The sequence below is a fragment of the Petaurus breviceps genome, unplaced genomic scaffold (genome assembly GCF_028583685.1).
Source record: "Petaurus breviceps papuanus isolate PSGF00001 unplaced genomic scaffold, PetGlider_PUasm1.0 151, whole genome shotgun sequence".
In the NCBI taxonomy this organism is placed as follows: Eukaryota; Metazoa; Chordata; class Mammalia; order Diprotodontia; family Petauridae; genus Petaurus; species Petaurus breviceps.
Window position 1 is genome coordinate 953,962 of NW_027185712.1, and position 15,714 is coordinate 969,675.

The 15,714-nt window shown below is 38.2% G+C and overlaps 2 protein-coding genes across 3 annotated transcripts in view; one reads left to right on the forward strand and one right to left on the reverse strand.

Moving 5' to 3' along the window:
* The window catches only part of HAUS1 (HAUS augmin like complex subunit 1), a 251,400-nt gene that overhangs the window by 97,363 nt on the left and 138,323 nt on the right, over positions 1-15,714 (reverse strand). The window lies entirely within an intron of this gene.
* PSTPIP2 (proline-serine-threonine phosphatase interacting protein 2) overlaps positions 1-15,714 on the forward strand; it is a 90,873-nt gene that overhangs the window by 44,553 nt on the left and 30,606 nt on the right. For both annotated transcript variants that reach the window (XM_069075370.1, XM_069075373.1), the window contains one exon: positions 12,176-12,238. In XM_069075370.1, coding sequence (XP_068931471.1) covers positions 12,176-12,238 — 63 coding nt within the window. The remainder of the gene's footprint in view (positions 1-12,175; positions 12,239-15,714) is intronic.

Below are 15,714 nucleotides of genomic sequence, written 5' to 3' on the forward strand. Positions count from 1 at the left end.
CTCTCTCTCTCTCTCTCTCTCTCTCTCTCTCTCTCTCTCTCTCTCTCTCTCTCTCTCTCTCTCTCTCTCTCTCTCTCTCTCTCTCTCTCTCTCTCTCTCTCTCTCTCTCTCTCTGTCTCTCTCTCTCTCTGTCTCTCTCTCTCTGTCTCTCTCTCTCCTCCCCCCCTCCCCTGGAAAAAATTTCATTTGTTGCCTCTATTTTGTCTTCTCTTACTCATACCTCAGCCTCTTTCAGTCTGGCTACATTCTCATCACTTTGTTAATATTTTTATCTCTAAAGTTGCCAATATCTCTTAATTGTCAAATTGCATGAGCTTTTCTCAGTCCTCATCCTTCCTGGATCCTCTACAGCATTTGACATGATTGTCGCCCACTCTTCTTCTGTATCTTCTCCTGCCTTTGTGAATATCTTCTTACCTTTTCCTGGATATTTTCTTCTCTTTGGATTTTCATGACATTACTCTCTCTTGTTTCTTTTCCTTTCTGTTTAGCTACTCCATCTTAGTCTCCTTTGCTGGACCAATATCCCTGTCTCATCCCCTAACTATGGGTGCTCCCTAAGACTTTGTCCTGTACCCTTTTCTCTTCTCTCAGTACGTTCCCTTGAGGTAAGCTCATCGGCTCCCATAGGTTCAGTTTTCATCTCTATTGTATGATAGTATGCAAATCTATATATCTAACCTTCATCTCTTTCCTTTAGAGAGATGAGACATCCCATCCATATCATGAGCTGCCTACTAAACATCTACACTTGGCTTTCCCAAGGGCATCTCAGTTTCAACATGTCCAAAATGGAATTCATCTTTCACCTTAAGTTCCTAACTTCCCTGTTTCTATCTAGGTTACCGACATCCTACCAGTTACTCAGGCTCTATATAATCTTGAAGTTATCCTTAGCTCATCATTCTGCCTTACCCCATATATCCAGTGTGTGGGATACAGAGACCCTAACCTAAATTGACTACTCAGAGACCTCTCAAAGTGAAGATAGAAAGTTTTATTAGAATGTCTCGAGAAGTGGGTGGTCCAGTCGCTGGAACAACGCCCAGGAGAGAAGGCCGAGGTACAGAAGCAGAAACTGGGTAAAATAAGCAAGGGTTACCCGCCCCTCCCAAACATTAACCTAATTATTACTGATGAGGCTCTAATCTTGTTCGATAACATACATAACACATGAGGTCCATTACACAAGCACAGTAACAACCTCATAATACTGAGCGCCTTTCAGTCCAATCTAGATGTGTTTTTATCTGGGCCTGAGTGTCCCAAGGATGCTGTCTGTTTTCTGATTGGTCAAATCCACCTGCTGCTGCCAGCTCTTTTTAGTCTACATTATTTCATTTTTAGTATTATCTAGGACTTCTCTGGGAACTGGGAACCCAACTTCTTCCCAAGGTTACTGCCTCAACTCTTCCCAAGGCTACTGTACTTTTTATCAGTAGTCTTCTTTCAGCAATTCTTACAGTTCCATAGAAACTTAACTCTTTGCTACCTCTCAACTACCATTCCTTTCCCCAAACTAAAAACACCTCTAATTTTGTCTCAATAGTTAATTCAATCATTTGTATTAATACTCAGTAGCTCTTACATTACCTTGAACTACACAATGACTTACATATATATGGGGAAACCATACTGAACTTAGTTACAAAATGTATATAGGATGTTCAGAATGGGGAAACTTCACAGCAAGTCTTTCCACACATCCAGTTAGTTCTCAAATATTGTCATTCTACCTTCATAATATCTTTTATATTCATCCCTTTCACTCAAAGCTACCACCTTAGTTTAGGCCCTTATCACCTCTTGCTAGATTATTGTATTGTATTAGGAGACTATTGACCTCCTTGATTTAAGTCTCTCCCCTTTCTTCAATTTCTCCTGTGTACAGTGGGTAAAATAATACTCTTAGAGTATAGGTCTGACCAAGTCATTTCCCTAAAGAAAAAACTCCAGTGCCAAGATGGTCTACATTTCCCAATACCTCTTAATTCTACTACCTTTTCTCTGTTGATTATTTCCTATTTATCCTGTATATAACTCATTCATACATTTCTCTTTCCATGTTTTCTCCATTAGACTGTGAGCTCCTTGAAGGCAGGGACTATCCTTTGCCTTTCTTCATACCCCAACATTTAGTAAAGTTCCTGGCACACAGTAAGCACTTAAAATGCTCAAGTTCATTCCAGACTTAGTAATGATCAAGAAGTTCAATCAGAAACTCTAGAGAAACTCTAGTAAGTGACCTCTTCCCTCTAAAGAACACCCCCCCCCACACACACACAATAATAAGCCAGAAGCCCAAAGAAATAGGAAGGGAGCTCTTTCAGCAAAGCAACCCCTGAATAACCAGAAATGAGAGAATGCAGGCTATAGGCTCTTTGTCTAGAAGCAGGAAGAATGGAGGATGGTCAGAAAACTCCAGAGTGAGGATCTTGGACGCCCTGGGAAATCACAATAAGCAGTACCCAGTGACCAGCATAGTGCCACAATGTCCAGACTAGGATAGCCCATGCCTAGAGGCTCTGAACATTCTTTCCTGAGACACTAGAGAAGTGTCTGAAGATAACAGCACTGTGAAAGTCAAAGATATATGAGGGACTCACCCAAAGTGGTAGAGGTCCTGGCAAGAGCCCAGGAGAGGGGATGGAAACCAAGTGAAGCTGACCATTTTATTTTCTTGGAGGGGGGAAGCCCAGACAGTTGGGGTTAAGTGACTTGCCCAGGGTCACACAGCTAAGTGTCTGAGATCAGATTTGAACTCAAGTCCTCCTGACTTCAAGGCTGGTACTCTATTCACCTAGCTTCCCCTGAAGCTGAACATTTTACCCAGAAGCACAGCAGGGGATGGAACCCAGTCTTGATACAAAGCCTTAATTTAAGAACTATAGCTGGACAGATGAATAAAAAACAGAAAACACCAACACCAAAAGTTATTACAAGACTAACTCCATAATAACTGTAAGCAGAGATTCAAAGGGAAAAAAATTAATTTTCCACAACTACATGAATATCTAGAAGAAATGAAGCAAGAAATAAAAATGAGGAGGAAAGAGTTAGAAAAATAACTTATAAAAGGCAGTATTAAACCTTACCCAAGAAGTGGAAGCTTGAGACTCTGAGCTCTAGGTCAAGGGTTGTCTTTTTGCTCTTCTTTGTACCGTCAATGCTTAGCACAATGCCTGGCATATAGTAGTACTTACTATATACTTATTAACTGACTTAGTAAAAACCATTAAAAAAATCCTTGACCCTGTATTTCAAGAAATAATAAATGAAAACTATCCAGATCTATTAAAACCTGAGGGTACAGAATGAAACACATGTTTTAGATGTGAACAATGTGGGAGCTGTTTTGTGTGACCACGAATATTTGTTATTAGGGTTTTCTTTTTCTTTTTTAATTGGGGTGGGGAGGTGGGAGATAGAGAATAGAGTTTTGTTAATTGAAAAAAAAAAGGTTAATTTTTTTTAAAGAACCAGAGGACAAAATTTAAAAAAGATTCCACCAGTCAAGAATGTCAAAGAAAAAATACTTTAAGAATCTGAAAAGGAGTTTAAATATAAGGAATTACAGCTAGACTAACACAAGAGGTGAGGGCTTCTACTAAAAATGAAAGAATTCAGAATACAGTAATATTCCAGAAGGTAAGAGATACAGGTTTACAACCAAGAATAACTTACCCTGCAATGCTGAGTATAATCCTTGGGGGAAGAAAATGGATTTTTAATGAAATAGAGAACTTTCTAATATTTCTGATTAAAAGACCATAGCTGCATAGGAAGTAGGGAATATAACCATAAGATTCTAGAGAACTCTTGAAAGGTATCTTTATTTGAGTAATTAGAAGGAGCTGTATAATGATGTAATGATAATGTTCTAATAGAGTGAGAAGAAATGAGTTTCTTTTCAGAATCTTAATGTCTTCAAAGGGTATTTATTGAGTATTCAAGTAAGAAAACCAAGGTCCTGAGAAGTATTGGTTCTATTCTGAGGGTTTTAAGAGGGTAAAGAGACAGGAAGGTAAAAGGAAGAATATACTGTTGTAGAAAAAAGGAAGATGGGGGTGGAAATTACTACTTCTCAAAATCAAAGTGTGTGAAATGAGGAATATACAAACATGGAGAAAGAGATGTAAAGTGACATCAGATAAGCCTTACTCATCAGAAATGGACAAAGAAAGGTTGAATACACAAAGTTTGTTGTAGAAATACATCCAACTCAATGTGGAAACAAGTAGAGATTGGGAGAGGGACATTTAAGAGTGGGGATAATACCAAGGAAGGAATAGTTGTAAGCAAATCAAACCTTTTGTTTCTGAAGGGGTGATTAAAAGGAGGGAAAGAAAAGATAAAAGCAAAGAACTAGATCTAAGAAGGTGCCTTAGATTGTCTCTTAGACAACTGGGAAATGACGGAACAAATTGTGGTATATAAATGTAATGGAATATTTTATTGCCATCAGAAATGAGACATGATGTAGAATGAACAAATACAGAGTTAAGTGAGCCAAGCTAGGAGAACAATTTTTACAAGGATAATGACATTGTAAACTAAAACAAGTTTGAAAGACTTCAGAACTCTAATCATTACAGTGACCAAATATATCTCCAGAGGACCTATGATGAAACTTCCTGAAAGAGAGGTGATGGACACAAAAGGGTAAAAAGAGAGATACGGTTTTGAACATAGCCACTGTGAGGTTTCCTTTTCCATGGCTAGACTTATTTGATACAAGTCTCCCTCCCTCCCTCCTTCCCTCCCTTCCTTCCTTCCTTCCTTCCTTCCTTCCTTCCTTCCTTTCTCTCTTTCTTTTTGCTTTTCTCATTCTTTGGTTAATGTTGAGGAGAGGATATTAATGTTAATGTTTGGTTAATGTTGGGAGGATAACAATGGTGATGTCAAAAAAGAGGGCTATAGTGACAGTTTTTAAAATAGAAGAGAACAGAAAGAAGTTCAGAAGGAAGCAAAGAAAAGAAGTCCAGTTTTGAAAGTAATTTGTAAATTTCACTGTTTGCTTAAAAAAAAAAAACCCAAGATGTGTGCAAAAAACCTCCCAAGATTCAGTGTTTTGACAGAACTTTAGGAAGGTTCAGAAAATACTAAATTCTACTTCAAGGACACATCAAGCTGTAATATAATGCCAAGGAAAGGCAACTTCCCAAGGTTCAAAATACCAGCATAGGTGCTCTCCATTTTATTCAGTGGCAAATTAAGAACAGAGATCAAAATATGACATCATTCAAAATACAGCATTTACTATAAGTGATTAAATAATCTTCAAGTACTACCCCACCCCAGGATCTTCCAATCATTCAATCAATTACAAAGTCTAAGTTCTAAATACTTCTCCACCCCTAGGCTGTACCTTCATTTGGTCCATCACAAAGCACAAAAAGGTCAAAAGTTCCCCACCCCTGGATCACAATTGAATCTACCCCAGAGTTACATCAAGTTTAAGCTCAGCACTTAATACCCAAATGGAGGTCTTTTCTTCATCTTGACACAGGCAAGTTCTCAGCAATCTTAGTTCCTGGGGAGACAAGGCTTAGCAAAGCCACAAGATACATTGCCAGTCTCTTCATTAATTCATCCTCTGTCTGCAGAACAGTCCTAGAACCCCTGAAAACATTAGCAAAACCCTCTCCCAGGATTTCTGTAAACATACAACAAGAAAATCCTTCTTCAGGGCTTCTGAACCAACAGAAAGGTTCCCAGACCCCTGCAACAACAGCACTGTCCTTCACCAGTGGACAGTATTCATTCTGTCTGCAGGACAGTCTCCAGACCCCTACAACAACAGCACTGTCCTTCACCAGTGGACAGTATTCACTCTCTGTCTGCAGGACAGTCTCAGGGCTTCTTAACCAAAAGCCAGGTTCCAGGACTTCTTCAACAACAGGACTGTCTTTCACCAGTGGACAAATCTGGCAAAACAACATCAAAACAGACAGACAAAGTACCAGCAAAACAGCCATGTCTCCTCAGTCCTTGGCAGCTCAGGGGGCAGGTCTCAAAAGTCCAGGGCAATTCAAAGTGGCACTCAGCAATGCTCTCCGTCTCTCTCTGCCTCCACGAGGTGCTGCTTCCAAAAAGTTCTTCTGCCTCTCTCTTGTCTCTCCAAATCTACGTCACCAGCTCCTCCCAGTTCAGGACTTTCTTTTCACATCAACAAGTCCATCCCACAGGTGGGATTAACAAGCTCTGGGTTTTAACACAATCAGTTTGAAAACCAAGCCAATACAGGGGAATCTTTAATTGCCATTACTATCACATTCCACCCCTCCATGATCCTGGGCCTTACAATCTCAATCTAAATGGCCATGGATCCTGGAACAAATAGAGGCACTATGCTTTGTACTCCTTGCCGACTACACCATAATGTAATGTAATGGAAAGGAAGACGGTATGGGAAGGAGACAGTATGGGAAGCCTGAATTATTGAGGAGATGAAATATAAAAGGCAGAAGATGAAACAGGTCAGGTCTGTTGGAACCTGGGTGGAACTGAGCTCATCCCACTTGGGTCCCAGAAGGAATGGTATGCTTCCAGACCAGCAAACCAGAATGGTGCACCCCAAAGCAGTCTGGTGGACTTTTTCTAGGACTTTTGTCTGGGTTGAGCAGGACTAGTATTGGACAAATAGATCTCTGGGTGGTGACTGGCCTATTCATGGTAGTGGGGGTGGGGAGGGAGAAGACTTGGGGAATTAGCAGCTGAATTAACAAGCCAATTCCTATGTGCCCGGTTTCCATTGATCTCATTCTGACAGGGTGACTTAGAGCTTCTTGTTTATCAGATTGGGGAGCATCCTGGAGTCATTACACATGGTTTCATATAGAATTCTCTTTCTATGTCTGCTGTGTATGGAAATGCTCTTTTTTGTGTGTGTCTAAGTTAAAAAATTTTTTTTTAAAAAGAACAAAATCACAGGGGCACCTTATTGCTTCTTAGATCAAAACCAAACTCTTCTGTTTGACATTTAATGTTCTTTACAATCTGGTTCCAGTTAAGCACATTACATATGAATCCTCTTCAGTGATTTAGCCAAACTGGTCTTTCTATACATGTATTTCCATCTCCTGTCTCCATGCCTTTGCACAGGCTATCCCCTATGCCTAGAATGCCCTCTCTTGTGACCTTCAAATACCAGAATCCCTAGTTTGCTTCAAAGACTGGCTCAAGTGCCCCCTTCTACATGAGATCTTTCTTAGTCCCTTTGAGGCTAGTGCCTCCTCCCCTTGAAATTAATGCATATGTGTGTGTGTGTATGTACACACACACATTTATGTGCTCAGTTGGAGCCATGAAGACACACTGAGTGTCTTCTGGCTCAGATCCTTACTAATCGTGTGATCTTGGGCTAATCATTTGATCTCTCTCAGCCTCAATTTCTTCATCTGTAAAATGGGGATAATAATAGCATTTACCTCACAGGGCTGATACAGTGAAATAATATATGTAAACAGATTTGCAAACCTTAAACACTATTTATTTATTGTTATGGGTATGCATTGTTTCCCCTAATAGATCGTAAGCTTCCTGACCACAGGAACTTTTTGTCTCTGTATCCCTGGTGATGGTATGCAGTAGGTGCTTAATAGATGCTTATCAGTTGAGTGGTCGAGTGAAAGGGAGTGGTAAAGAAAAGGCTATAAAAGTAGTTCAGAGTTAGATTGTGAAGGATCTTAAATGCCAGGCTAAGGAGTTTATATTTTATCCTATGGGCAATAAGGAGCCACTGATGGTTCTCAAATGATGGACTGGAATGGTCAGACCTATGAAAGCACCATTGACGAGAGGAAGGAGGAGTAGTTGGAATATGGAAGATCATGTAGTCTAACTTCCTCATTTTCGGATTGAGGAAACTGAGGCCTAGAAAGGTTAAATCACTTGCCCAAAGTCATGCTGGGAAAAAGTGGCAGAGCAGAAGTTCAAAACCAAGTCCTTTCCTCCTTCAAGGTTTTTCCTAAATAAATAAGTTCACTATAAAAAGTCTAAAATCAACCTTCTTTCCAACTTAGTATGTAGGCTATGATGATAGAACAAGAGAGAAGATGGGAGCCTGCTGGCAGCATGAATTGTAAGGAGAGGAAGGATGCAAGAGATCCTCGTGATGGCAGAACTAGCAGGACTTGGCAGCTCATTGGGTATGAAGGAGGAGGGAGGAGAAAGGAGGGAGGAGTCAAAGAGGATGCAGAGATTTTAAACCTGGGTGGCTGGGAGTGGGGTAGTACCATGAGGAGACATAGGAACATTGGAGAAAAGGATGAGTTTTTCACAATCAGGGTAACCTAGGATCTGGCAGCTTCTACACTGAGGGATCAAAGGGCTTGGAATATGATATTCCAGAGGGCAAAGGAGTTGGGATTAAAACCAAGAGTCACCTACCCAGCAAAACTTAGTATCATGTTTCAGGGGAAAATATGGTCATCCAGTGAAATAGAGGACTTTCAAGCATTCTTGCTGAAAAAAACCAGAGTTGAATAGAAAATTTGACATTCAGATACAAGAAGCAAGAGAAGCATGAGAAGGTAAACAGGGAAAAGGAATCATAAGGAACTTATCAAAGTTGAGCTATTAACATTCCTACATGGAAAAACAATAATTGTAATTTATGAAACTTTTCTCAGTAGTTCAAGGGATTAGAAATATGCATATTTGTCTATGTGTGAGGGTATATGGACATATGAATACATATGTGAATGTGTGTATATATGTTTACAGGTATACATAGATAGAGGGCACAGGACCAATTTAACAGGAAGGAATGATACTTAAAAGGTGAAATTAAGAGGTGAGAGGAATACAATGAGAGGAGATGGGGAGAGACAGATTGGGGTAAAATATCTCATACCGAAGAGGCAAGGGAAAATGGTTACAATGGAGGGGAAGAATAGGAAGGCAAAAGGGAATGGGTCAACCTTATTCCCATTGAATTTGGCTTGAGGAGGGAGTGAAATACACACTAAATAGGGTATCTCACCCTCCAGGAGAATAGGGGGGGAAGGGGATGAGAGGGGGGATGATAGAAGGGAGGGTAGGCTTGGGGGGAGGGAAGTTGGAAGCACTCACTTTTGAAAATAGACGGGATCAAAGTAGAGAATAGAACAAGTGGGAGGTGGGATAGGAGGGAGGGAAATATAGTCAGTCTTTTACAATATATCTACTATGTTATTGTTTTGCATTAGCCACACATGTACAACCTATACTGAACTGCATATCTTCCCAGTAAGGGTGGGTGACAAGGAAGGAAGGGAATGAATCTGGAATTGAAAGTTTTAAAATCAAATATTCAAATATATGTATACATGTGAATATATATATATATGTGTGTGTATATATATATATACTATTATTAATACCATCTTACATGTAATTGGGAAATAAGATATACAGGCACTGAGGCATAGAGATCCACTGGAAAAGTAGAAAGGGGTATGGGAGAAAATATGGGAGAGAGCAGATTGGAGGAGGGGGATATCCTGTGGGACTGCTATTTTGGGGCAGTGGGTAGGGGAAAAATGGGGAGAAAATTTGTAACTCAAAATCTGGCAGAAACGAATGATGTAAATCAGAAGTTAATAAAACATTAAAAAAAAGAAAAGGATGAGTTTTTGTCAGAAATTGGATGGAAGTTCTCTGGATATTTGCAGAATTTCCTTCCTTAGGAATCAAATTAGGCAAAGAAGAGACTAAGCTTATAACTCTTTGCAGATGATATGATGATATACTTAGAGAATCCTAGAGAATCAAGTAAAAAACTGCTTGAGACAATAAATAAATTTGGCAAAGTTGCAGGATATAAAATAAACCCACATAAATCCTCGGCATTCCTATATATTTCCAATGAAATCCAATAGCAAGAGATAGAAAGAGAAAGCCCATTTAAAGTTACTGTAGACATTATAAAATATTTGGGAATTTACCTGCCAAAACAAACCCAGTACTCATATGGACACAATTACAAAACACTTTTCACACAAATAAAGTCAGATCTAACAAATTGGAAAAACATCAGTTGCTTGTGGCTGGGTCGAGCTAATACAATAAAAGTGACAATTTTACCTAAATTAAATTACATATTTAGTGCCATACCAATCAATCTACCAAAAAATTTCCTTGTAGAGCTAAAAAAAATAGTAGCAAAATTCATTTGGAAGAACAAAAGGTCCAGAATATCAAGGCAATTAATGAAAAGAAATGCTAGGGAAGGTGGACCAGCTATACCAGATTTTAATCTGTATTATAAAGCAGCAGTCATCAAAACTACTTGGTACTGGCTGAGGAATAGAGTAGTGGATCAGTGGAATAGATTGGGTACACAAGACTCACCAGCCAATGACTATAGTAATCTATTGGTTGATAAACCTAAAGACCCCAGTTTTGAGGATAAGAACGCACTATTTGACAAAAACTGCTGGAAAAACTGAAATATAGTATGGCAGAAATTGGGCATAGACCAATATCTAACACCATACACTAAAATAAAGTCGAAATGGGTGCATGATCTAGGTATAAAGGCTGATACTGTAAGCAATCTGGAAGAGCAAGGGATAGTTTATCTGTCAGCTCTATGGAGAAGGGAAGATTTCATGATGAAACAAGAGTTAGAAAGCATTATAAAATGCAAAATGAACAATTTTGATTACATTAAATTGAAAAGCTTCTATACAAATGTTACCAAGATTAAGAGGGAAGTGGAAAATTGGGAAAGAATATTTACAACCAGTGTCTCTGATAAAGGTCTCGTTTCTAAAATATATAAAGAGTTGAGTTGAATCTTTAGGAATACAAGTCACTCCCCATTTGATAAATGGTCAAGGGACATGAACAGACAGTTCTCAGAAGATGAAATTAAAGATATTTATAAGCATATAAAAATGTTCTAAATCACTATTGATTAGAGAAATGCAAATCAAAACAATTCTGAGGTACCACATCTCACTGGCCAGTTTGGCTAAGATGACAAAACAGAAAATCATAAATGCTGGAGAGGATGTGGAAAAATTGGAATACTAATCATTGTTGGTGGAGTTGTGAACTGACCCAGCCATTCTGGAGAGCAATCTGGTAGTATGCCCAAAGGACCATAAATAAGTGCATACCCTTTGACCCAGCAATACCACTTCTAGGATTATATCCCAAAGAGATCAGAGAAGTGGGAGGAGGACCTTTATGTACAAAAATATTTATAGCAGCTCTTTTTGTGGGGCAAAGAATTGGAAATCAAGGGGATGCCCATCAATTGGGGAATGGCTGAACAAGTTGTGGTAAATGAATGTAATGGAATGCTACTGTGCTATAAGAAATGAGGAGCAGATGGACTTCATATCTACCTGGAGAGACTTATATAAATTGATGCTGAGTGAGAAGAGCAGAACCAGGAGAAATCTGTGCACAATCACAGATACAACATATGTGTGATGACTAACTCCATTAGAGTGGGCTCCTCTCACCAATGTAAGGTTATAAGAAAACTCCAAAAGACTCAAGATGGAAAGATATATCCACATCCAGAGAAAGAGATGTGGAGTCTGAATGCAGATTGAAACAAACTATTTGTTCTGTTTCTTTTCTTGTTTTATTTTGTTTCCTCTTTCCCACTGATCATTCCATCAGTTACAATCCTTCTTTACAACCTGACATGATTAATTCGAAGATATCTGTAGATCCTATATTTGAGCGCATGTCGCCATGACTGGGGGTGGGGGTGGGGTAATGGGAGGAGAGGGAGGGGGAGAAAATTTGAAACTCAAGGGATTGTGAAACTCAATGTTGTAAACTAAAAGTAAATTTAAAAATCAATAAAAAAATAATTTCCTTCCCTGTAAATCTTTAGTTAGAAGAAAAATATTTATTTGGGAAGATTTAAGTGTGACATCACCTATGAGCACAGGGGAGGATTAGGTGATCCCTCAAAGTTCTTTCTAGTACTAATATTTTAGGAATACAAAGGAGCAGGATTGGGATTAACAAGACAATTTGTAAAGTGTTTTTTTTTTAATTTGTTGAAAGGGAGAAGGGCAAAGGTACTTTTGTGCTATAGTAATTTCAATCTTCTTTTTCTATTGTAATTATTATTTTTGTGATTTTGTGGCTATTGTGATTAATTCATTATTATTAATTATTAATTTTGTGATTATTAATTGTGGTTTTGCCATTCTTTCTACAGATAGAAGTTTTGATGGATAACATGCACAAACAAAAACAATTACAGTATAAGAAAACTATGGAAGTGAGTAATCTTTTGTTTTTGTCTTTTAAAGATGAGTAATCTTGACATGAGAGATAGTTTGTTGTTGTATATAGATACCATGCCTTTGAGTCAGGGTTTACATTCTGCCTCTTACACATATTGACTGGGTGGCCTTAAAATAAACACACAGCCTTTCAATACCCTGGCATCTGATTCTCTAAGACTCATAAACTGGAAAAGAGATACCAATCTGCATGAAAATTGTTTACTGATGGAAGGTCCCTACATCAATGAAATCACAGGTCTAGTCACTCACCCCACCTCTAGTATGTTTTTAAAATCCTGTGGTATATCCAAAAAATGTTTTCTTTTGAACTTGTTTTCCATTTGAGCTAAAATTTTAAAATTAGTAAAGGTTTTCCTATCCTTCGATATTAGATGGGGTCTAGTAAAAAGATCAGGAACCTGGCCTCTCATCTTGCCTGGCCAAGTTGCTGAGGCTCTCTAGGCTTCCTTTGCTTCATCTGTAGAGTGGGAGGTTGAACCTGGTGACCTCTAAGTTCTCTTCCAACCCTCAGTATCTGATCTTGTGATGTTTTCTGTCCTTGATATCACTGATAGGGAGACACAAAGAATTGGCTAATACAAAAGATCTGAGGTACCGTCATGGGAGACAGAGGTTTCCACACAGAGATGTTCCAGATAGACAAGGGCAGAAATAGAAAGGGACGTATTTAGAATAGACATCTTTTCTCAAAAGAGACTCTAAGAGAGCCCCTCCACCCCAGTCCAAAGTTTTTGAACTGTTGTGGGGCAGTTTAGATGATGACTCAAAATATCTGAAGAAATTCACTTTGATATATGACTTAACTGGATCTTCTTTTACCAATTTCTTCGACCTCTAAAATATTGTGAGTATGTCTATACTGCTTCAGTTAATATAGCATATGCCTAGAAGGGCAATCTTCAGGGTCTTCCAGGTTCAAAATTCTGTTTCTGTGTCTATAGAGATCAGCTAGGCTTAGAATGACAAAATCTTAGAGTTGGAAGAGATCTTATAGGTAATCAAGTGCAATGTCTCAGTACAGGAATTCATTCCATAATATTCTTTTGTTGTTGTTGTTGTTGTTTTGGAGGGGGGAAGTTAAGGAAATTGGGATTAAGTGACTTGCTCAAGGTCACACAGCTACTAAGTGTGTCAAGTGTCTGAGGCTGAATTTGAACTCAGGTCCTCCTGACTTCAGGGCTGGTGCTCTATTCACTGTGCTACCTAGCTGTCCCTCCACAATATTCTTGACAGATGATCACCTGGTTTCTGTTTGAACACTTTAAAAAAAATTCAGGGAGTTAATTGCCTTAAAAATTAGCTCACTCTATCATTGGAGAACTTTAGCTTTCAGGAAGTTTTTCCTTACCTTTAGTCAATATGTAGTTTTATGTAACCCATACATTAATCCTACTTCTGTCCTCTGAAGCAACAGAAAAGAAAACTATCTTCTATCTTTTGTATGACAAAAATATGGTGGGAAGTCTCAAAGAGGCAAATAGAGGATTGATATTAGGAAAAACCTCCTAATAGGGAGAACTGTCCACAAGTAGCATGGGTTGTCAAAGGAGCTTGTGGGTTCCCACTTCTTGGAGGTCTTCAAGTAGAGACTGCCAGGTATGTTGAGTGGGGATTCCTTTCTGGTATGGACTGGATGAGATGGCAGCTAATGTCCTTTCTAGATCTCAGATTAGGTAACATTGTGGCATCCTGTCAGTACTTGAATATGGTTTTCATGTGCAATCAATATACTGTAGGTTTTTCTTAACCACTTTTCTTTATTATAAGGAAAGGTTCAGTTGCGGGGAGAACGTTGAAGTCATTTTCAGAAATGTCTATGATATAAAGAAAAAAGGCATCCACAAAATGCCTTTAAAATAAAACACATAATTAAAAGTATTTTAATTTTAAAAATAAAAGTTGGTAGATGCCCTTTTGTAAGGTTAACCACCAGTAAATAAAGGAAGCTATAGACATATATGGAATAATTTATAATCATGCAGTTTAAAAATATATATATATACTGTTTTCTACTTCATTTTAAAATGTTCTTTTATTATGCTATTGTTCATATATTTGAGTAACTGTACTTGTATTGGAAGTAAAAATAAAAACTATATTTTTGAGAGTGAAAAAAGAGGAAGCTTTTTATGATCACACAAGCTTTCTTTATTCCAGGCTAAATACCCATGAATCATTCATCTGTCCCTTAAATATCTCAGTTTTTATGCTCTTCACTGTCTAATTCATCCTTCTCTGGATATGGCCAGGTTTTCTTAGTAACCTTCTTAAAAATGTAACCTCCATAACTGGATACAATATGCCATATGTGGTCTGGCCAGTTACATTCTACTGCAGAACCTTTATTTCCATTAGTAAGGATAATATATTTCTAACAATGGAATAGAAGGCAAAACTCACTTTTTAGTAGCTCTTTTGTACTCATGTTAAGGCTTGTGTTCAAGTAAAATCCCCAGATCTTTTTCACATTAACTGCTGCTCAGTTGGGTTTCCATTGTCTTCACTTATGTACCTAGGAACTTATTTTTTTTAAAACTAAATGTAAAACTTTATGTTTATTCCTAATTAATTTTAATATTTGCAAATTTGGCCCATTGTTCTAATCCATTGTAAAACTTTAAAGTATTAATTGTGTCTCTTAATATATCAGTTAACCCTCATAATTTTGGAGAAGTTAAGGCATGGGGGAAGTATTCCATGACATATAAGACATAATATCATTAGGAGAATACTGGTATTAACCATGACTAAATAAGGTAGTATTTGTAAAAAGTGCTTAGCAAAGTTACTAGTACATAGCAGGAACTTGCCAAATGCTTCTTTCATTCCAGCCATGTATCTAACAAATGGAATATTATTGTGCCTTCTACTTATTGGAAAAGGATGCTTTCATGTACATCTAGGATCTTGACCAAAAAAAAAAATGTTGAAGCAGAGAGGCCTGAGAGCCCTGCAGCATACATTTAGAGACCTCCCTCTAATTGAGGTGGATAATTATCTGTAATCTTTGTGTTAGAGGTTCTTCTAACATGAAGGGATTATATTCATTTCAAATTTTTTTCAAATTTTTTGACTTCCAGTCCCCCCACTCAGAAAATCTGAGAAGATGATCTGACATCATCTCATATGCTGACATCAACTTCCCTTAGAAAAATATAACTCATGAGAGGAAAATGCAATTGAAAGGACCCCTCCTATCCCTATATACACAGCCAACACACCAAATGCCCTTTCTTAGAACTTTCAATATTTTGAGGATACCAATGTTACACTCAGCTTGTTCACTGTTACTATGGGACCAATCAACCTTCTTTCCTGGTCATCTGCCTCCCTCATTTTTTTTAAATTATAGGGTGCCTTTGTACAAAGCATGTACAGATATTCTCTGCCGGCTGTCAGTGGGACCAAGCAGGCTGGAGATTGTCTTCTAGGACTCTCTGAAAGTCCT